The sequence below is a fragment of the Callorhinchus milii genome, unplaced genomic scaffold (assembly GCF_018977255.1).
Source record: "Callorhinchus milii isolate IMCB2004 unplaced genomic scaffold, IMCB_Cmil_1.0 Scaffold31, whole genome shotgun sequence".
NCBI lineage: Eukaryota > Metazoa > Chordata > Chondrichthyes > Chimaeriformes > Callorhinchidae > Callorhinchus > Callorhinchus milii.
Window position 1 is genome coordinate 1,308,952 of NW_024704772.1, and position 23,149 is coordinate 1,332,100.

General features: G+C 41.0%; 1 protein-coding gene across 8 annotated transcripts in view; it reads right to left on the bottom strand.

The window, feature by feature from the left end:
- The window catches only part of LOC103189540 (RNA binding protein fox-1 homolog 1), a 101,624-nt gene extending 80,796 nt beyond the window's left edge, over nucleotides 1-20,828 (bottom strand). For all 8 annotated transcript variants that reach the window (XR_006085875.1, XR_006085874.1, XM_042345046.1 and 5 more), the window contains exon 1: nucleotides 20,625-20,828. Coding sequence is in view for 6 of the 8 variants with exons in the window: in XM_042345046.1 (XP_042200980.1) it covers nucleotides 20,625-20,798 (174 nt within the window). In the remaining 2 variants the exon portion in view is untranslated. The remainder of the gene's footprint in view (nucleotides 1-20,624) is intronic.
- Nucleotides 20,829-23,149: the final 2,321 nt, after the last annotated feature.

The following is a 23,149-nucleotide window of genomic DNA, read 5'->3' on the forward strand; positions in this document are numbered from 1 at the left end:
AGCACAACTCCTGGCTGATTTTCCCCAGCCCTTATTAGCTCAGGGTTCCCAAACCAAACTGCATGCCTCCACTCCCACTGTGGCTGAAGTGAGCAAATGAGATTTCTGGACCGCAAGGTTCAAAGCCACACCGTACCGTTTATTTACCACTGACCCCAAACTAGTTTAATACACAATCGTTTTCCAATTTTAATAATGCCCCACGCACTCTTCTAAAAGGTTGTTGAGAGGGCTCAGATGTGCCTAGTGTAAAATTTGATAAGAATACAAAAAAATCATCCAGGGCTCACTTCATACCATAACCAATTCAAAAGCAATTAGGTATAGGTATATATACACACACATATATATAATATATAAAAATAAAAAATATTTAGGACACATGAAGCATTCATATACTCAAGGCTTACAGAGATCCAGCAATACAAACAGAGCAGCTCTACTCGTTAAACTATACAGGGGAATATGTTGCATCACCCTTCAATATCAAACAGTCTGCCTTTACAGTCCACTGTAGACCCTAGTGCCTCTGGGACTGTTGATATCATCTTTTGTGTCCTGCGCACATTGTACAAGAAGTGCCATTAATATCACTAGTTCTGTGAAGTGATGGCAGCAACAACATGGAATAAGTTCTTATTTTGCGCTCATTTATAATCCAGCCACTAGACACGAACACAGTCATTCTGTACATGGTAAACTTTAATCATGTGGCCGCCTCAGATACAAGGACTACTCGCTACTCGGCCACTCCCCCCACCACAGTATTTTTAGAGTGATCAAAATTCCCCAAAATTCACACAAATAAGACTTCACAAGTAATGATAAAATAGATCAGTCTATTGAGTGCCCTAACAGTGAGTTTCTACTGTACTGAATCCAAACTGCAGGACTGTGTCCCGTAAAGGACACGAGGTGCCTGCACCTTTTCATCCTCCATTTTGTACAATACTGCAGCTTGTACATATTGTAGGGCATACAACATGTGAGGAATGCGATGACATCAACCATGCTTCCTTCCTGGAATTCTATGCCTTATGCACTCCTTCACCCATAATTACAGTTGCTTCAGTGACCTGTATCAACTGCATTTCCTTTGCATTTTGACCAAATGATACTTTGACGGACATTTGGATCTAACAAGTAAACACTTTTGAAATGGGCAGAGCGTATTTTACAGAGATTTCTCCAGCTGGCCTACAGAAGTTTGTCGTTAAATAACTATTAAAAATTAAACGACAAGGCAACATAACCCACACACCTTGCATTCAGGCTCAACATGCCAAACTTAGAGGAGAAGTGCGTCCCAAATATTCAATCATGACTTAAGTTTTCAGGGCGGAAGATATTATAACCATCTGACTCATCTGTTTGATGATTCATGACCTGAGTTTCTTTTCCTCTGCTCTAGAAATTAAATAGTTAACCACCCCTTGCCAGGATATGCAAGAAATAAACTACAGGAATAAACTATGGGAAGAGGGCAGGCAAATAGGACTGAAAGGATTGCTCTTAAATGAGCACAGAAAGCATGGGCCAAATGGCTGTCTTCTGTGCTGTAAATTTCTATTATTCTATGCATAAAGTTAATTGGTAGATGGGAACACTGAAACAGGGGGAGGGAGAAAGAAAAATAATCCTTGCAGAAAGTTAGATACATGCACTTTTCTGTAATGCTGCAAGTGAAGACAAAGCAAAACTTTGAATGTGAAGAAATGGGAAACAGCTTGAGAGATAAATACATAAAAAGCCAAAACCCGCCAGTGGGAATTTCAGTCCGCCAGACAATAGCAACAGTTTCACTCCTTGACTTTACATAACATAACGATGGATGAAGTGCGCTTTGACTTGGGGATGTGTAGAACATTGGTGAAATCCTCGTGATGTGGCCGTTTCTGAATGTTGATTTAGCCTAAGGCAGGGTGTAATTAGAGACATTTGATCTAACTCAGCACAGGAAGTAGTCAGGCCTCAGAACAGGGCTGGAACACTGACAACCTTTGTGCTCAGGCTCTATTCTGGGAGCATCTGGAATCAATTAAATGGAGTGACTCACGAGCACTTGAAACCATAATTCACTCTTTAAATACTAATGAACATTTCATACCTCTGCAGCAACAACCTTCTGGAGGCTCTTTCTTTCACAAAAGAATATTTGTACACAGTGGTTAATTCTAGCGATTAGGCCATCTACGAAAGACCAACTCACAAGATGAACCACGAGACCATCAAAATAAAGCAGCAGTTTATTTTTCTTCTAAATGTCACTAAAAACAGATATGATTATATAAACAGCCAACAGTAGAATAAATGATTGAAAACAGAATTTATCCCATGACCCCCAACGACCTGAGATCACAGCAGTGTCCTAACTTGCCTACAGGCTACCAAAGATATTGCATTTTCAATAAAAAACTGACTCATCCAACGCAGTCTATAAAGATGTCAAATGAAACCCATCTACACCACCAACTATCAATGACTTCTCACATCCTTTGGAAGCAAGCAACTGTTTTTTAGGCATTTCCCAGGAAACAATTTCCCCCTTCCTGTCAATATCTCCCCTATTCTCCTGAAGCTACTGACTTATGCTGGGATTTAGCTCCATGCACATAACTTAAGAGGCTGTTCTTCATATGTGAACCTTGACAAGAGCATTGGCAAGCTATTTGAACACAGGAGGCATCAGAGCTGAATCATAGGTAATAATCAATGCCTACTACTTAATAACTAAAGCAATTGAGCAGTTAACTCCAGTAAAAGGTTGAACAACAGAACTTGGGAATAATTGCCAATCATTTCTTTTTGGTTACCCGCACAGCTTGACCGAGGTGAGAAGGAGAAACATGATGAAGATGGTTTCTGTGATGGACATCCAATAAGTTTCCCTTATTTAATCACTGGCAAAATATGTAATGATTTACAAAATCTCTCAAACTAAAATGCTAGGTTTGCTGCTAGTTCGTATTCTACAATTTGAGCTCTTAGAACATCAAAATTCAAAGATAGTAGTGATTGCTGTCAGATGAGTAAGTAAAATAAATGCTTTCTGAAACTTCACTTTACCCCAGAGGGTGAAATTTAAAGATTAATATAAATACAGTTCTTTGTTCTATGTTTTAGAACTGCTGGAAGCAGAAGTGTTTGCACCCAAAACTCGAGACATTTACTGAAGTTGTTATAACTCATTTCAGATAATTATGGATACATTCATCTAACATATTAGTACACAAACTACAATAATATGATTTTTTTTACAAAGGACCTATCTTCCATTGACACTATACTTTAAAAATAAGTTCTCCTTCTGTAGGCTGCGTTTGAAAGTTTTTTTTAAAAAAAAGCACAGCTGGCGGAGGCACTAAATGGTCAGAGGCCCCAGGGAGAACATATGGCCGCCATCTCACTCTCCAAACAAAGTCAATATGTTTTCATTAGAAATTCTTGGTTTCTTAAAGGACCGTGGTAACATTACTCTTAATCTGTTGCACATGTTTGTGCTGGACTTCATGACACTGCATATATTTGCTAAAAATCAAACCCACAGAGATACTGTAATACAACAAAGTCCTTTTGAGACTTGAACAGGTTTGTAATTCAGATCTTGTAGTCATTTAACAAAACCATTTAGTGAACTGGAAATATTTTAGTATAAATGCCAATTTCTAAAGAATATTTACATGCTCTTGAGCAAATATAAAGTATACTATGTGTATGGAGTCACAACAAAATCTGGTTATGGTATTATTTGGCTTTGGTCTGGTAATACTTATTGGATAAAGGGCGTTATCTCGTCTTCGAGACGTCTCAAAGTGCTTCACAGAATATACTGCAACGTGAATATTTTGTGGGTGATATGGAATAAATTTACATAAAAATGTACAACTGTAATTTCACAAGTCTTAAATAGGATGACAGATAACACCTGAAGATAAGATTAGACATTCAGTCTTGTTCTCTCATCATTAAGCTAACCCCAACATTAGTATAACGGATATGGCTGCAACTTCACTCTTTTTTCAATTGTCTGGTGTCCTTTGTATAATGTAATGGTGGAATAATCCATTGAGTTGTCAAATATAAACAAGAAAACACCTATAATTCCATTGTTAAATATGATTCAAGAAGTTGTAGAGAAACATGAGGTATAAATTTGGAAGACTGGGTGGATCCTTCCAGCACAATAACATATTGATAGACTGTTCACAGGACACCATCGTGAAGCATGATTTGCCTTCTCAATATCTACATTGCAGATGTAGTTCTGAAAGTACTTCTGTAGATGTGGTCGCTGGCATGTGATAGAATACACACCAATGTATACATTCAGCTGCAAGATGCTCCAGAATAGCACACAAAAAACTGTGCCAACATGCGGCTTCTTCACTGATGGAAAAGGCAATTAATTGAGCTCTCTCCAATCATCTGGAGACCATTACAAGCTGAGAATCTTTCATAGAGCACTGTTGCCACGTGGAGCAGAATTCTCCCAACTGCGTCTATGCATAGGGTTTTATTATGTTACTTCAGAATTGTGCAACATTCACATTCTACAGGATATTCCCTCCAATGGTTTCACTACCCGGGAGGTAGAAAGGCTTTTACATCATTTATTTGGCACTGCTAATCTATTCAGCTCAATTTAGAGATGTACCACCACATGGCCAGTGTCAAAGTAGCACTTACTTAGACAAAACTACATTACACAGATTTTTCCTTTTCTTCAGATATTCCAAAATCAGGAAATAAATGCCATGGTAATGTACCTAACGCCCAATGCCATTCTTCCTTGCCTTTGGTTTCAAATTCCTGGAACCACTTTAATGATAACTATAATGTAAATAGTCAAAGCTCTTTCTTCACTTAGCAGTAGAAAAGGTTTCATCCTAAGAAATTTTGGGCACAAATAAATGTAATAATTCCACTTATTTTGTTAAAAAAAACATTAGTCCCAAATTGGTTGAATAAATGCCAACAGAGATTTAGGTCAATGGGAGAGCTAAACCATAAAATAAAAGATTGTCAGGCAACACTGCTTTAAAGCAAGTTTGGCTGCTGATCCTGGGAATACTTTTCCTCATGGCTAATGAAAAAACGTCTCTGACCTCCCCCCAATCATTCTCCATGACTTCCAGACTCTGAATGGATTAACAAATTCCAGCTCTGACATAAAAAACACAATCCGCCCACACTTCACTTCCTGCTTCGCAGCAGTTTAGAAATCAGACTCCCACAGGTCTTTGGGCCTCAATCCTCAACCACTGCTTTTGCAGGAATGTTATATAAAAGAACAGATAATCCACGAGAAAGCTTTGTATATAGTGACTAATCAACAGCAAATAATTATAAACAGCAAATTCATGTACAGAGCTGAAAAAAACAGCAGACTCCAAACGAAATAAGCAGCCACACTCATTGATGTAATATTTTAATTAGTCTTTGGAGACGCGTGCTTGCTGAAGATTTTATTATAGAAAGTTTCACATCTTTCACAACAATATCTGCATCCTTAAAACGTAGAAAATTCAGGCACATGTTTACATTTTCAGACTTCCTTCGCCTGGTTCCAGTGAAGTTGTTAGAACAAATGGGGCACCTTTTCAGCAATTTGCATTTATATAGCCACTTCACGCAGGATAGCGCTCGGAGTCATGTTTAAAACACAGCCGTTGATAATTTTTCTGCATCACAAAGTAAATATCATGGAATCTATCAACAGTTTGATCCTTAAAAAAAAGGAGTAACTATCAATGGAGTTAATCAGCAAAGTCTACTTTAGTTCAGCAAACAGAAAGCCCAATCAGGATTGAATCCAGACTAAACTGATGGAATGAGTGTGTTTTGGGATGTCTTATACTCCAGATATGCTACACCTTGGTCACTGGAACATATAGTACAAGTTTTCCGAACACGCTAAGACATGAATAAAAAGTGACTTTTGTAGGCATCAGTTATGTGCAATGAGATACAGATATTTCAGCTCAAGTGGGTAAACACAGAAAAGCCCTTTTATAATGCAGTAGTTGGGGTGGTGTGGGGGGGGGTTAGGGTTAGGGGGGAATAAAATGACAGCCAGATTTATAACAGGGTTAGATCAACATTCAGCATTTTCTTCATGATATCACTGTGCATGCACACAGAAAACAGGAACAACTTAGTAACCACAATTATAAGAAGTGTGCTTCCCCAAAATGCGTTATTGCCTTCAACAGAATTAAGGGAGAAAAACTGAGAATGCACATTGAATTCTAGAAGATCCAAATAAGATTAGTCAATTTGTTTTTAAATGTTACCCTGTTTAGAAAATGATATTCTTAGATGCAGTTGAAAGACATTCTGTAAAGCCACAGTAAAAACAAACTGTATATATCACACAGACTAGAAGACACCAATAATTGTCCCACCCGACCCGATCCAAATATAGTACACTCAGAAACCTCTGGGAACAATATACAGAAAAACAGTCAGAAGAACTCATTCCACCCTAACAAACTACCACAGCTTTCAAACTCCTGTCATTCACTCTAGTTTGAGGCCAAAAATCTGGATTCAGTATTGTATTCTAGCAATTGGCTGCCGTGTTTCGTCACAAAATACACAAGTCACTACACTTTACAGTATATGCTGTAAAGCGCTTTGAGATGTCTTGAAGACGTGATAAGGCCCTAACATATGCAAGATTATTATTATACTGAAAGAAATGTTAGTTCAAATAAAACAGATTTAGTAATATGGAAATTATCACCACAGCTACGTTTCTTACATATCTCTACAAACAGGATAGCAAATGCAACAATGCTTTACATAACAAGTCTGCTATACTACACACAGAATGGTAGATAACGGTAGAAGTTAAAGTAATCCAATCAAGGAGTTCAAATGACACAACAAACCACAACAACAATACTCAAAGCAGTTTGGAAGAGTCATCTGAATCTCAAGATTAGATTACATCATTGCAATTAGTCCTCCTTATCAGATATTTAATACAATTTATACTATTAAATATTTTAAACTAAGAAATTACAACCAGCGCAGAAGTGCCACAGTGCTTGGGCAGTTATAACAGGGCATTATTAACTTGTTTTTGTGACATAACTAAGGTTTAATGTTACCGTGATGTACAGGATTTATCCCAGAGATAGATCTGACCTCACTGAAGATTTTTAAAAAATATATTAACCTTGCGTTTCACCCACAAAATAGTCAATTCATTTACAGTATGTTCTGTGAAGCATCTTCAGACGTCTCAAAGACATGATAAGGCTCTAGTATTACCGCGCCTTATCATATCTTCTAGCCGCCTTAAAACACTTCACGAGGTATATTGTAAAGTGAATTGACTGTATATTTTGTGGTCAAAAATATACAGTCAATATATAAACCAAACTGCTTAGTTGTTTCTATTCCTGCACTAGCCACACGTGCCTCTCCTGCAATATGTCCTGTGTAATTAAACCTAGGAGTGTTAGTCTAATGACCTGGGCTGTATCAGATTTCAGCTGAAAGAATAAGGGATGTACAAACAAAAGCCAGAGAGCAATTCCATCAATTATCCAAGCCTGATGAGCATGAGCTGGCACATGCCATCTCTGTAACAGTGCCACAACCTCCACAGAATACTTTGATGAGAAGCAGCTTTGAAATTCAATCCAGGCAACAGTCTGTTGTGTGCACTCAAAGAAAGATATCAATAATTAATTTACCCCATTCGTTTCCAGTAAGGCACAGACAGTTATTTTGGTGCATAGAATAGCCATTTACTTTGTTCGCCAATGTATTCATTTAGAAGAGCCTAACATTTTCATGTGTGATAATCATTATATGCTCCCCTTTCCCCTCAAGACATGGACTTATGCTGGTAGTTCGAAGAGTGCCAGTCACTCTGACACCTCCTTCAAGCGAGAAAGAGGTTAACAACGTATTGTTCAACAACAGTCTCATCTTGTCCCCACTCAACATGAACACACTTCAACTGGAGTCACTGGAGAGTAGATGGAAAGTCCGGCAGGTAAGGATAACGGCAGGATTTGAATGAGCTGGAGCTTGGTGGATATGTGGATGGTGCAGAGGTGGAGGCTGGCAAGAAGGGCATTTAAGTAGTCAATTTCAAGGCAATCACAGCTTAAATTACCCACCTTCTACTCCGCTCAGGACCCACTCTGTCTCTATGAAGCAATTTGAGACATTTTCCTACATGAAAGTGCTATACGCATGTAAGTTATTGTTGACCTTCCCTCCAAACAAAATTCCCTGTTGAAGTCCTTCCCTCCCTTGAACAAAATGAAACAACTTTATTTTACAACTTCCAATCAAAATTAAAGCTGCATTACTCACAGAGCTGACGATTTCCCATTTCCAACTGAGATGACAGGAAATCACATTTTATTTACTCTCATACGTTCAAATGATTTGAAGGAAACCTGAGGCAAACATCAACCAAATGCACAACAAAGTATTACTGACATCAACCACTGCTGCTGAACACATCTGCAAAATAAATGGTAGATGTGCATTGACTATAGCTCTGCAGAAAAGGGACATGGAAGTTTTTTCTCTTTTTTAAGTATTGGATGAATGATAGTAATAGAATATTAATACTACAGTTCACAAAAATTATAAACATAACTGGGTCAGCTTCCCTCGAAGACTTGGATTTTATGCGGTGAGAAGCAGTCAGAAGCCAGATCTGATTAACCTCCAGTCTACCATGGAGTTAATTTGGGCGGGTATTGTATAACGCAACACTATTCTACTACTTGGGGTTAAGCAGGGGAAAAGTAACCAGACTTCTCACCCCTGATTACACTTCAGTAGCCCTCTGTTAGCCAGACATATCTTAGTTAAGACCTGGATCAGACTCACCAGAGGCACTAGATCACTGCCATTTACTGAATCCTAAGATTTAACCCGTCAGAGGCAGGGAATTAATTTGCTAAAGATTTCAATAACTGCAAGCCATACCCTTTTAGAGAAATCGGCTAGATTAATATTACCCTTTTAAATTAAGCATTCAGTTCCTTTTAGCACAATTGCAAGTTGCAGCTCTGTCCTCGGTCCCCTCTTCAGCCTCTACATGCTCCCCTTTGGTGACATCATCTGCAGACACGGGGTCGACTTCCATATGTACGTGGATGACAATAACTCTGCCTCCACTCTCGATTCCAGGACAACTGACACCATGACAGACTGTCTGTTTGACATCAAGTCCTGGATGAGAGCTAAATTTCTACAGCTGAATGTCAAGAAGCCTGAGGCTCTCTGATTGGCGCCTCAGCATCTCAGGCACTGGCAGCATCAGCATCCCTAGTTGACCACTCCACCTCACCAAGCCAGTTAGGAACCTGGGCGTCTTGTTCGACCTCAACTATCCTTGCTCCCCCATATCAATGCCATGACCCGCTCTGCCTTGCCCTACCTCCACAACATTGCCCAACTCCTCCACTGCTTCACCCTGCAGGCTGCCGAAACCCCCATACACACATTCATTCACCTCAAGGCTCGACTATGGAAACTCTCCTGTCGGCCTCTCCAACTCTTCCCTCCATAAGCTGCAGATCATCCAGAACTCTACAGCTCATGTCCTCCCAGCAGCAAGCTCTGTGACTCCATCACCCCCACCCTCGCCAGGCTCTACGTCACTCAAAGGATAGAATTCAAAATCCTCGTCCTCACTTTCAAGGTCCTCCATGGCCTGCCGCCTCTTAGATCTCTGACCTGCTGACCCCCCATCAACCTGTCCTCTCACTCTGCTCAGCAGGGTCCGGCCTGCTCCAGGTGTCCCACCCGACCTGCCCTACCATCAGCGGCTGGGCTTTCAGCCTCTCTGCCCCCACTCTTTGGAACTCCATCCCATAATCCCTTCACCTTGCTCCCTCTCTTGCCTCCTTCAAGGCACGACTCAAGACCCTCGTTTTTGACCCTGTCTTCAGCCACCCTCCTACCCCCTCTGCCCACCCTCATCCAAATCCTGCCCACCACGCTCGGGTCCTGATCCCTGACTATTCAACGCCTTGGGACGTCCTCCTGACATGAAAGGCGCTTTGCAAATGTAATGTTGTGGTTGGATTAGAAAGGCCTTCAATGGATTGAAAATACTAGGGAGTTAATGGCACTCAGTTGCTGTTTTTTCTCTTCCACTACAACTAGTTTCAGTTCCGTTTCAAGATTATCAGTTCCATGCTGGACTAACGGCAAAATACAGAGGTGGAGGTAAAACTCACCAGCACACATCACTGCTCCAAACAGACGAACCCACAGGATGCCACAGCAATGTGCGTCAGTTAGCTTACCACAGTGCTACTGCTGCAAGTTAACCATGGGTTTAGAAATTCCACAGGTTCCGAATTTTTGAGAATATGAAAAGAATCTTACCAACATGTTAACCTCCCTTTCTCTTTCAAATAGGAATTCTGTGCTGGATTTCAAGCATTATTGTTTTTATGAGAATTTTCACACTGACCAAGTAGCTCCTCTACCTCTAATTAAGCAGAATGAAAGCCACACTCAATCATGAAGCAGTTGTATGTCTGCCATCAAGTCCACTATCTGCCAAATTATAATATCATTAGCTGCTAGTTTAATAATGGCCAAGTAGAAAAAGGTGATCATCGGGTAACAATTGAAGTAATTTAATAAGAGTGTAAAAATATAATTACTTATACAAATGCTGTAAGACAAGGCTGTCTTGTTTCCTGCTTGGGGGACTGAAATCAATAGGCATTAGCATTGTGAAAACAAGAGACATACATGACCCTACATGAAAAGTAAAACAAACAGGCTGTATGCCTTATGATGCGTAGAAATATGATGAGTTTGAGGAGTTTACCAGCATCAATGGAAATAGAAGCTGCTGTTTTTGAGATACAAATTTCATACCCTATTATTTTATTTAATCTAGAAGACGTGAAAAGTGCTGTACCAAATGCAAGGATCATTTATATATTATATTTTAAAACCCACCATTACACATGGTTTCTCTTTCCATCTCAAATCAGATATTGCATAAACAGTGGTGGAAAAAGGTTGTGAATAAAGTTTTATATTCATCCCAGCCTTCTCGAGTATCAAATATTTCAAGCATGCAAAGAACACTGCTTGACCGCACACAACAAACTAGGCCTACAGCTAAATAAGGGTAATGAAAACCAAATGCTATGACATTCAAGGACTTCTCTCATACAACTTTAGGGCACTAGCTACTTTTATTTAGCAATGAATTAGTTAGTCTGTGATGCGTTCACCCTTTTGGGGCCTTAGCACCCTACAGCAAACGAGGAAAAAAAATCAACTGAGATTTCCACTTTTGATCCCTAGTTAATGAGCACTACTGGAATCTGCAAGCGAGTAGATGTCTGGTGACGACCGAACAGGTTTGTCCTTTCAATCAAACAGCATTCGGAAACTCACACGTGTAGAATAAGCTTGATTGAGATATCAGAATGTGCTTCCACATATTCATACCCCAACAAAAGACTTCTGAGCTTTCAGAGAAGGGAGGGAGAAAAGCAGCAAAAAAATTCTCAATTGACTTTTTTTGTGTTCTACACGTCAAGAGAAGAGTTCAAATTTGCCTCAAAGGAAATGGAGCCTCACTGTTCGTAGAAAACGCAGGCCATTGGCTTGTGCTTCCCTTCCTCTCCCCACACACCAAATCAGACAGCTGGAGCGTGGGTAGAAACAGTAAACAGTCATTTCCTCACAACGGCTCGAAATAAAAATGGAAAATGCATCCAGGCAAATGTCCAGCTCGCAATTAGTCTTTTAGTTTCCCTGCCAACCGATGTTTACACCTTTCTTTACACTGGAAGTACTGTAGTGTCCAGAACCAATTAGTGCAGGAAATCCCTCCCCCAACCCCACCATTGCACACTGCAATAATTCCTCATCACCCCAGAGCAAAACCATTACCATGACAACCAATGATGAGTTTAAATGTGCTCCGTGCTTTGTTCCAAGGCCAGGACGTAGCTTTACCAGAAACGGGGTGGTATTTCAGCAATGTACTGTGTTTAAGCTTTAAACAAAATCCAGTCATTTTTATACTTTTTAAAATGAAAGGATCATTAGTTATGTACAGATAACAACAACAACAACTTGGATTTATATAGCGCCCTCCACGCTGGACGGATAAGACATACAGATTCCGCTTTTAAAATAAAGTTGTTAAGAATTTACTACCAAAGGGTAGCAACTCCTGGGAGTAATATCACACTAAGTTTCTTTTTAAATATTAGCATTTTGTTCAACAAAAGAGCCATGCAAACCAGGTGTAGAATTTATCTATTGCACATTTTTGTATACAGCCCCTGTGAAGCATTATGATCAAATTTAAATGTTGCATTTGTGTTAGTGAAGAGGATCAAATGAGATATTTGTTCAAAATAAAAAGCAATGAGGATATCAGTGCAAGTAAACTACTGAAACAAATCATAGTCCTACCCCACAGCACAGCAAGTTAGAAAATAAATTGGACTGGACTATCCCAAACTGCCTTCCTTCAAATCTTGTGTATCAGATTTCTAAGCAAATTCTAGCTATAGAATTAGCCATGTTTCAATAATAGTAGTTCTCAGTATAGAAATAGTTTTTTTTGCGCGAGCCATCAGCAAACATTTTTCTAAATCATTTTTTAAAATTAATCCCAATATGCACAAGACAAATTTAATACTGAGATATTGAGGCTCAATATTCAAATAAGTTAAATTAAACTACTACCCAACTGCATATGATCAAGAGCATGTAGCATCTACTGTATATTGATTCAAGAAAACATTTCATCTTATGAAGGAATAGACGCACATCAAAACATGTGATTCACATTAACATTGATTTGTGAAGACTTCAGCATCATGTGTCAGAACGCTGCTCAAAACTGGGTCACGTCTGTGTGCTTTTCAACCAAACCCAAGGATAGAAAATAACGTAGTTTACCATTTTTACTGAAAAATCCTTCTTATTTCAGAGATATTTCACACACTGAAAAGTTCTGAATCTTACTGGCTTTTTATCAATGCTATAAGCAACCATCACTTCAGACCTCAAGATGATCTTACTACTCAATTAAAGTCTGGATGTAGAGCATAAATTGCATGTACACAAGTACTAAAATCATATATTCTTGCACAATACATGTGAAATACAATTATCCTGACAGTTTATCGTGCCCCCCACCCACCCCCCATAAAAGAACTTAAATGCACGGTAAACCAAATGGAAAATAACAAAAGAAAATTTAAATCACAAAAGAAATGCAATATTTTCCACATTTCCACTTTGATTTTGCTTTTCATTTTAAAAAAGTGTCATTGATATTCATTTTCACAAAATTCTTACATCCATGAATCATCCAAATGATACTCATTGCCTACAATTCCAGATTGGTCTTCAGTCTGTGGAACACAGGACTACTGTATATTGATTCATGCATCGCTGACCACAGTTATCCAAAATGAATTTAGGAACAAAATATACAATAAAATCACTTTGTGCCATCAGGAAAACATTACCATATTCAGCAATAGAGAGTTGCTTCATTCTGACAAAAAAAATAGGAAACACGAAGGAAATCACCTGAAACTTTGTAAGCAATGATGTACCAGGAAACATCTGCTATTCGACAGGAACACAGACAAAGCTCCCATATTTTTATGCACATTTTTCTCCAAATATCTCTTCCAGAACTTTTCACAAGTCACTATTTACAATTTAATGTGTAATTTTCTATTTGGTAAAATATTTAGCTAAGTAAGACATTTGAGAAAAAAAGAGGATGTTCATTTTGGAGAATGGTAAAGTGATCAACTACCAATCTACTTCCCATTCAAATAACAAGGCAGATTTACTCATCCAATAACGTCCTTGCTGTATCACAATGAGAAAGAAATGCCTTTACTAAGATTCCATGTACAATGGTGTCAGATTTTTAAAAAATTGAATTGAATAAGAACAGGATTTCATAGATGTAATTGTGTCCATTGTGTCTAATAATTGAAACTGGCCACTGAAAGGTACAAGTCATCTACTGCCACCCATGACACCACATCATAGCATTAATCACTCACTTTTATGACGATAATAAAAATCCTTGCATTTAATATAGTGCCTTATCATGTTGTCAGGACACCTCAAAGCATTTCACAGGATTTACTGTGATGTGTTGTAATTGTGTATATGCAGGCAATGCGGCAGCCAATTTGCTCACAGGAAGTACTTGAACATGCCTTGGTGAGAAATATTTGCTAATTCATCTCGTACACGTGCTATACTTTGGTCAAATGTGCTGGATTTGGTCTGGCTGGCAGAATATGGACATTCTCCTCCCTCTCATACCTACTAAATCTTGTGATTTCTTTCCTACTTGCTTTGAGCAAATTATTGTTATTAATGGTTAATTTTAAACACCAGAACTGTAAAGTTCTGCTCAATAAATTCATGACTTGTGCCTTTTTAAGATCTCGATCAGTCACCTGGCATTGAAAACACCATTCCAGGGTAGCAGAGAATATTGAAACATCTACACGAGGTCAAGTGTAGCCAGCCTGTTTATAGACCAGCAAATTGCACAATTAATGTGCACGGCTTCCAAAGAGCAATTGTAATTATAAACATGAATATTTGTGTAGTAAGAATACAAAGTTCACTAAATCAGCGCCCTCCCATTTCATTCCCTTCTAAAATGTAGTTTGGGGGTTTCAAAGTACAAAAGTCTTAAATGCCTATTGGCTTGAAGTTAACCAGCAATAGTCCCTTTCAATTCATTTCTTTAATTTTACACCAACTCATAATTAGACGACACAAGAGGAAAAAAACAAAACCACTCCCACCAACGACGACAACTTGTACTAACATAGCACCCTCCATGCAAGGTAGCATTTCAGAGCGCTTAACAGTGGTGGACCCTGACTCCGAGCTGAGCCTGTGGGGGGAGGGGGAGAAACCATAAACTGGGTCAAAAAAGGTTTTCAGGCAGGACTTGAATAAGGGGGCGAGAAGGGGCAAGGCAGAGGGATTGAGGGAGAGTGCTATACAGTTTCGGAGCATAGTGGCTGAAAGTGCGATCTCCAATAGTGGAGTGGAGGGCGCGAGGGACAAGCAGGAGGCCGGTGCCAGTCAAGCGGACGTGCGGGGGGATGGATTGGGGAGTGAGGAGGTCGAAGAGGTAGGGAGGTGCTATTACCTGGTAATAGTACCAGATTGTTATTACGAAAGGTTAATGGCTAGTTTGTATTTTTACTGTAGAAATGCATGACTAATTAACATTCTAAATCCTTAGTGGGAAGTGTTGGAAGACAGTAAAGCACAAATGTCACAATGAGTTTTCTCCTACACACATCAAAGATAAGAATCTACTTGTCATCTTGCTCTGGGTTAGGTCAGAGAAATAAAATTTAATTCCAGGTAAAGCAAACACTTAGTTTGAGTTTAAGTGAAAGATGGAAAGATCTGTAACTCAACAAGGAATGGATGTTAGAGACATAGTTCCAAGGAGGAAAGATGAATATAGATAAAAAGGCTAAGTTAAATAGACTTTTCTCAATTCTTAGTTACTAAGCCTGAAATTGCACTCAGAAATGAAAAACTCAGAAAAAACACTCTGGTTAATGACCTTACAACAGCTAATAATTCAACTACTTCCCATAGCATGTACTCCTCCTGGCCAATTCTTCCCAATTTCTTTTAAATCCTCAGCATCCAAGATCTTAATTTGGTTTAAAAAATAACACGAACCTCAATCAGTTGCAAAATAATCAATATATTACACAACACAATAATTCAAACTTTTTACATATTGTAATAACCCTAAGCCTAAATTCAGGGATTTATGGCTGAAAAACAGCAGAAGCTATGTCAGAAAGCTATGACATATTGTCAGGGAGCTGGTCACTGATCTGATTTGTGCAATCCTAGCTAAAGCAGCTTTGTCCGCTCTAAACGGGATAAGCAGCAGTGAAACAAGCTTTATCTGTCATGATCTGGAATGGATTAGACACTCTGTTGGACCCAGGAGCACATCAATGCAAATCGCAGCCAAACCATAAAGCGTACTTGTTAAACCCAGCACCACTTCTAAACAAACTGCCAATACGTTTCTGAGGCAGACTTTTAAGAACACACAGGAAATGTATGGGTTTAGTTGTTGGTCTCTAAAACAAATAACTATTCTTTAACTGCAATTTCTGCACTTTGTTCTGAGTCTACACTTTCAAAGAAACCATTAATAGCTAACCACTTTCACACCTTCTAGTCAAATGTTACAAGCCCAAAGATTACACAACAAAAATCTCCTCTTCCTCTTCTGAAGCAATCAAACACACTGATAGGGTTATCAACTCACACAACAGTGAGGAACATCAAGCCTGAGCCTCAACCGCACCTCACAACTCTACAGTTATTATCCAGCAAGGATCACTGCATAGGACTAAAGAATGGTTCATTTTTGCCTTCCGTTTGCTATGGTCACTGAAGCCAATTGCATTGTTTCAACTGATTCCCTGGCTGGAATCAAAACCTTCCTAGAATTTCTGTCTCGGGTTTTACACTAGACAGCTGTGAATTTACCAACAAAACTATTAGGGAGCTGCAATATTTTATTGAAACATCAACAAGCCATTGCATGACAGTACAAGGATATTTAAGGCAAAAAAAAGTTAGAAAGCAACACTATAAGAAACACTAATGCTTTTTTTCATGTGTCAAGTAACCAAATCAGTAAACAATAAAGTACTGAAATTTCCTGCACACTAACCATCAAATTTGCTAAAAAGGCTAAGATTATAGGGCAATCGGCTACTCACTTGCTAATAACTTTATGCGAATAGATGTTAAAACGACCTTACTTCAGATTTCAGTCAGAAGGTAGGAGGAAAGATAACTTCAAAAGAAACCACATTACAAGCAGCAAACGATAAAGGTCAGCCAACTCATGCACACCCAACTTACTTGAATGAAGGCACTTCATTTATCTGTAAACAAACATTTACAAGTTTCTATTCATTCCCAGTAGAACGATTACACATTTTTATTTTCAGGTTTCAAAAGTAAGTTCAAAAGACTAAACTATGCAACTGGTGTATGTGACAATGACTAACCTGAAAGCCTAACACTTCTACAGAACATACTTTAACCCTAATATTATTTCCAAGCAAAAATCTGTTCCGATATAGAGGAACTCTCACTGAGTGGTTGAACTCCACAAATGTTAACAGTATATTTTGTTATCTCCCTCTCCCACAGAATCTCAGCAAACCTTTAATTCTAGAATATTGCATAGATTTTTTAATTAGTAGATCATAGATACATAGATAAACCTTTTTAACATTAAGCAAAACATCTCTGCTGCTGAATCTGACAATCTGAACAAGATTACAACTCAGTGCAAAATAGTATTCATAACCAGGAGCACCAGAGCATAAAAATGTTATCCCACAAGATATCCAGCAATATCTCATCAATTGTAATCTGAAGAGAATTCCAAAGTGTAGTCCTGCCTTCGGTGTATCTGTATTTGCTCAAATACAAACAACATCTTGCAGGGATTAAAACGTACCTTCCAGTCGCTCAGAAGAGGTTCTCTGGCTGAATTGAAGCGGTCTTTCAACCACGATATAGCACCACATACCAAACACACTGAGTTATGGCAGTTTCTGAGAACTGCGTCAAATGACTGAATATAGCAAAATACTGCAGATGCTGGAAATCTGAAAACAAAAGCAGAAGTCGCTGAAAACACTCAACAGGTCAGACAGCATCTATGGAGAAAGGAAAGTGAGTCAACGTTTCGGGTCCATGACCCTTCTTCAGAACTAGGGCATTTGGGAGGGAGGGCTTTTAAGGGCTAATAAGAAAGGGGGGAGGCAGGGCAAGGAAGACAAAGGAGAAAATGGAGTAGCAAACCCATCATCCCCTGTTCTCTACCCCCTTTTCTCCTCTGTCTTCCTTGCCATGCCCCTCTCTCTGTTAACCCTTAAAAGCCTCTCCCTCCCAACATGCCCCAGTTCTGACGAAGGGTCATGGACCCGAAACGTTGACCCTCTTTCCTTTCTCCTTAGATGCTGCCTGACCTGCTGAGTGTTTCCAGCGACTTCTGTTTTTGTTTTGTGAATATACTGGTATTTTGATTCTGGTGCTAATTTTATTGTGCATATTGAAACATTCCGAGTCCACAGCAAGCAACATAAATCTATTCTTCAGTCTGAATACATAGGTGTATGTATTCCAGTAATCTGCTGCCAGTACAGTGCTGCGACACAGGAACAGAATATATAACATTGCACAACACTTAAATTCCCACGTGACCCACTCACTTACATTGTACTGCCTCTACTCCACTCAACAAGAAATATTAAGCAAGCATGCTGTCAAAAACGTATGCACGTTCACATCTAAACACCCTCTTAAAAAATTGAAAACCTGTACAATGTCCTGCTGAATAAGATTCTTCTCTCTCCCCCCTCCCCAACCACCTGAGGCAACCTTACGTAGGACACAACTAATGAAGTTTCACAGAGGGAAACACCAGATTCTCCCAGTAATCTATTGGGGGAATGGGGCAAGAATAAAATAACCAATTTACTGTATAGCTTTCACTTTGAAGTTTATCATCTTTGATGACGTTCCAGCACTCTGAGATACTCTCAAGTGTGAAGGACCCCATATAAATGAAGTAGTTGTTATGTATGTGGAGGTTGGAAACAAAGGCTGGGAGACCACACAAATAATTAAAATCAATAAATGACAGGTATCAATCAAGCAGTTGCCCTTCCATTTAGTTTAAGATTTCATGCAACGTTCATCCACTTCAGAACGCTGAAAATAAAATTGATGGGAGTTTGGACTTTTGTGCTGGAGAAATTCTCGTGGAAAATCTCACGTTTGAGCGTTGGGACCTGCCGGATGGGCCTAAACAGCCTGTTCCAGTTCTGCACATTCCTGCATTACTAATTTACTTTTAAAAAAAAGTACATTTTTTGTGGACGTTCCGCTCTGGACATGACAAAGTGCTACATCGAATGCAAGGATTATTATTATAATTATTATGAATGAAAACAAAAAAATCGCAGTTTACAAAGCACTATGTTTACTGATGTAAATCCAAATTTAGTTATCACCTTCCTAACATGTTCAGACTGTATTTTTCTAAAAAAAAAGTGAACAGTTTAGGGAGATTCCTTCAATTACTAAGTGGCGTTTTCTACAGCAAAAAAGCACATGCAAATATCCACTCGCAGGGTTGGGAATCAGGATTGTGAAGCCATGTTTCCAACATCTGGATAAAAACAGCACAACATCAGTAATTTCATACCAATTAACTTACTCACAAATTCTTTCCCCCTGGTACCGTTTAGGTAAACATGCAGCTGTTTGGCCAAAGTTCCACTGCTGACAAAAATGACTTTTTTTTCCCCCCCAATTTCTTATCTCTGAACAGCACTGAAATCACAATGAATATTTTCCCAAAGAAGCGGCGTATACCCAGTTCTCTGCCCTCGGCTGTGTCTGGTTCCAGTGGGGCCCTACAAAACCGTTTACTGGACGAACAAACACTGCTTGTACTTGGGCCAGTTTTAAAAAGCGTTCCTGGTGGAAAAAAAGAACATCAGAAAATCTATCCTCCTCCCCCCCCCCACCCCCTCCCCACCCCCCCACATTGCTGCAGCCCGCTCTAGGGTATGGGGAAACACTTGGGGCTGTGTACGATTTGGGGACTAAACGAGTAAACCACTCACCCCGTTATACCAAAACGCAGGGCAGCATTTTTTTTTAAAAAAAATAAACTTTTTTTTTTGCCTCGTCTCAGATGAATGGTGTTTTGGTTCCCCCCCCCTTTCCCCCCCCCCCCCCCCAAAAAAAGGCAAAAATGTGTGTGTTTTTTTAATCTGGGCTCTTGGCTGTCCGTCTGTCGCACGAATAAAAACACACACACAACACACACACACACTTCAAGGGTGTTGTCCTCTTTGGATACCGTTTATTCCTCCGCACCACGATTGCTTATATTGACCCCCAAAGCTCCCCCCCCCCCCCCACCCCCTCCTCCTCCCCTCCACACAGCAAGAAATAAATAAGAACTGAGCGCACTCTTCAGCCCTTCTTCTTTTTTTTTAAAAAAGGAAAAACATTAACGAGTCACGTTTTCCGACCTGAGCAAAAAAAAAGGGGAAAGGTGCAAAGATGTTGGCGACGGTATTAAAATGGTGACTCCCGGGGAGTGGGGGGGGGGGGGGGGCTCCAGTGTGAAGGGGAGGGGGGGATAAAAATGGTGGGGGGGGGGGGGTGAGAGCAACGGTAAAAAAAAATACAAACCAACCAACAAACCACCGAGAGACCAGAAGACACATGTGAATAATAAAACAAGACAACAACATGGTCTGAACCAGACAAACCCCCCCACCACCACCCCCCCACCCCACCACCCCACACCCCCCCCCCACCACCACCACCCCACCAGAAAAAAAAAGGGTCGTGAATAAGCCACCGTGTGGGCTTTTCTGCGAAATATTTTTTATACACACATATAACACACACACACACACACATATATATATATATATATATAGAGAGAGAGAGAGAGAGAGATAAACGTCTGCGGTGATGAGGGTCACTAACGCCGTGTGTGTGTGTACCTGAGCGGCCGCTGTGCCGGACACCCCGTTCTCTCCCGAAGTCAGCGCCGGCTCCAGCCTCTGCCGCTTCGCCTCAGCCCCCGCGGGATCTCCCGGCTCCTCGTCCCGCTTCAACCCCCGCAGCATCCGCTCGGGGCCAAAGCCGCTACTACCAACCACCGCCTCCGCCGCCATCGGGCTTCAGGGAGTACAACGAGAGGCGGAGGGAGGAGATGGAGGGAGGGGAGGGAGGGAGGGAGGAGGGTAAAGCCGTCACAGGGAGTGGGCGGGCGGGGAAGGAGGCGGCAAAGATGGGGGAAGGAGGGAGGGAGGGAAGAGGGAGAGCGCGCGGGCGGCACGACGCCGGGAGACTGACTTGTTAGTTTCGTTTTTTTTTAAAAAATTAAAATTAATTGTAATTATTCATAAAAAAAATATTTTTTTCTTCATTATTTCACCACAAAAACAAAAAGGACTTTTAACCACTCTCCATCCCCGGAGGGAGAGGGGGAGAGAGAGGGGGGGAAACAAACCCGACAAAAGAGCAGCAACTACACCCACATCGCCCCCCCCACCCCCAGCACCGTGAGGGGGAGCTTCACCGACTGCCTCACGGCGAGGGTGAGGGGGGGGGGGGGGGGAAGTTTTCCCTCAAGGAAAAGAAAATGGAGGCGGAGAAGGAATGGCTGTAAATATACCGCGCGCGCGTGTGCGTGTGTGTATGTGCTATATATTCAGTGTTATCAGAGGCTCTCAGCGCGGCTGTGAGGGGGGATTTTTTTTTTGAGGAGGGGGTCGGTCTCGCCATCGGGCAGTAGTTAGTTGGCAGCTTTCTGGGCTCTCGCTGTCGCGCGCATGCGTTTGCCTCCCGCCCCGGGGGTCGGCCTCGGGAAGCTTCGCTCGGCAGCACGAGCCCAACCGTCGCCTCGCGCCTCGTCCCCAGGGACGCGGAAAGCGGCAGGTGCGCATGCGCCCGCGCGCCTCCGAGGCACGATCGGGCCGGGCGGGGGAGCACGTGACGCGGACTCGGGTAGCTCTCGGCTGCGTGCCTTTCCGAGCAGCTTTTCGGCAAAGATCGGAAGCGTTCGGCTACTCGGCTCCCTTGACCAGCTCTGGACAAAGGACGGGGGGGCGGGAGCGAGGAGAGAGAGACAGCGCGAGGGAGAGAGGGCACCAACGGGCGGACTGGCAACACCGCGAAGTGTTTTACCTGAAAGAGAATTTTGTTTGCGGGACATCAACAGCCGGCGGTTTCTCTCCAGGTCCCGCAAAACTCGGGAAAAGTCGGCTGCCAGTGACGGGACGTGCGGACATGCCGTGGGGTTGCTGTGGTAACCGAAGACGCCATCGCCGGACAGCGTCCCCGCGCCCCACAGCGACCCCCATCGGCACTAGACCGCACTGCACTGAGGAGCCTGTTTTCCAGACACTGGATGGGATGTAACCAACATCAGAGGTTTTTCCAAAGCTCTTCGCTGCAATTACTCTCCCGTGAGGTGACGATGAACGGTATATTGCACGGAAAGGCGCCCCCTCTCCCCCCCCAAGCCCCCCAGGCAGAGAATAATCCATCCAGCTCGCGATCACAAACACACTGCACACAGTTACTACACTTTGCAGAAAACTCCAAGCAGCTCAGTTCTAATTTCCAGTTGAGTCATTGAATATTTAACATTCACCGTAACAGTAAGGCATGACCCTGATTTAACATCTTACTAAAAGGGCCGCACCACTGACAATACAGTGGTCATGTAACACTATACTAGAGTGAGCCTAGACTGGGAGCTCAGACTGTAATCATTCAACACTTAACAATTTAACAATACACTCGCAATCCAGTCAGCAGACTACAGTAATATTTTTAATTATATCATGGAAGGCTGCTTCTACAAAGACAGGGCATGCAAATCCCAGAGTCTGGTTGCTAAGGCAGTCTTGTTGTTGAGAGACATTTGTCAATAAGCTTCCAGTCTTATTATTTGCCTTCAGATGTTGTGGAATTGAGGATCTTTCATCTACTTAAGACCCATTGACAAAACATTAACTTTGAGAAAACAGGATGGTCTGGTGATTTCTTTTATCAACAAAATCAAGCGTCTCAACAAAGAACCCAGCTTTGTTTACTCCGTGTAAATTGCTGCATCAGAATGCATGTTGTAATTTGCAACCATGGGCACGCATTGGGCACTAACACCTACTGATTATATCTCAACACACTTCATTTAATAATAATTTGGTCACTCAATCCACGACTGTTTGTGGAATACTGCTGTGCAAAATTGGCTGCTGAATTTTGCTCATAAAGTACACACTGTACAGTATATTATGTGAAGCGCTTTGAGACGTCTTGATGATGTGATAAGGCACCATATCAAATGCAAGAATTATTATTCTTTAAAAACAAACAGTATATATCACTACATCTCATAAGGAAAAGAGCCCGCATTCCTGCTCTGCCCACTCTGGAATCAGAGATTGGGTCTTCTGCAGCAAGTCACTTCTGCTGCCAGAGGAAAAAGGCGCTGTAACGTTCAGGAATCAGGCAG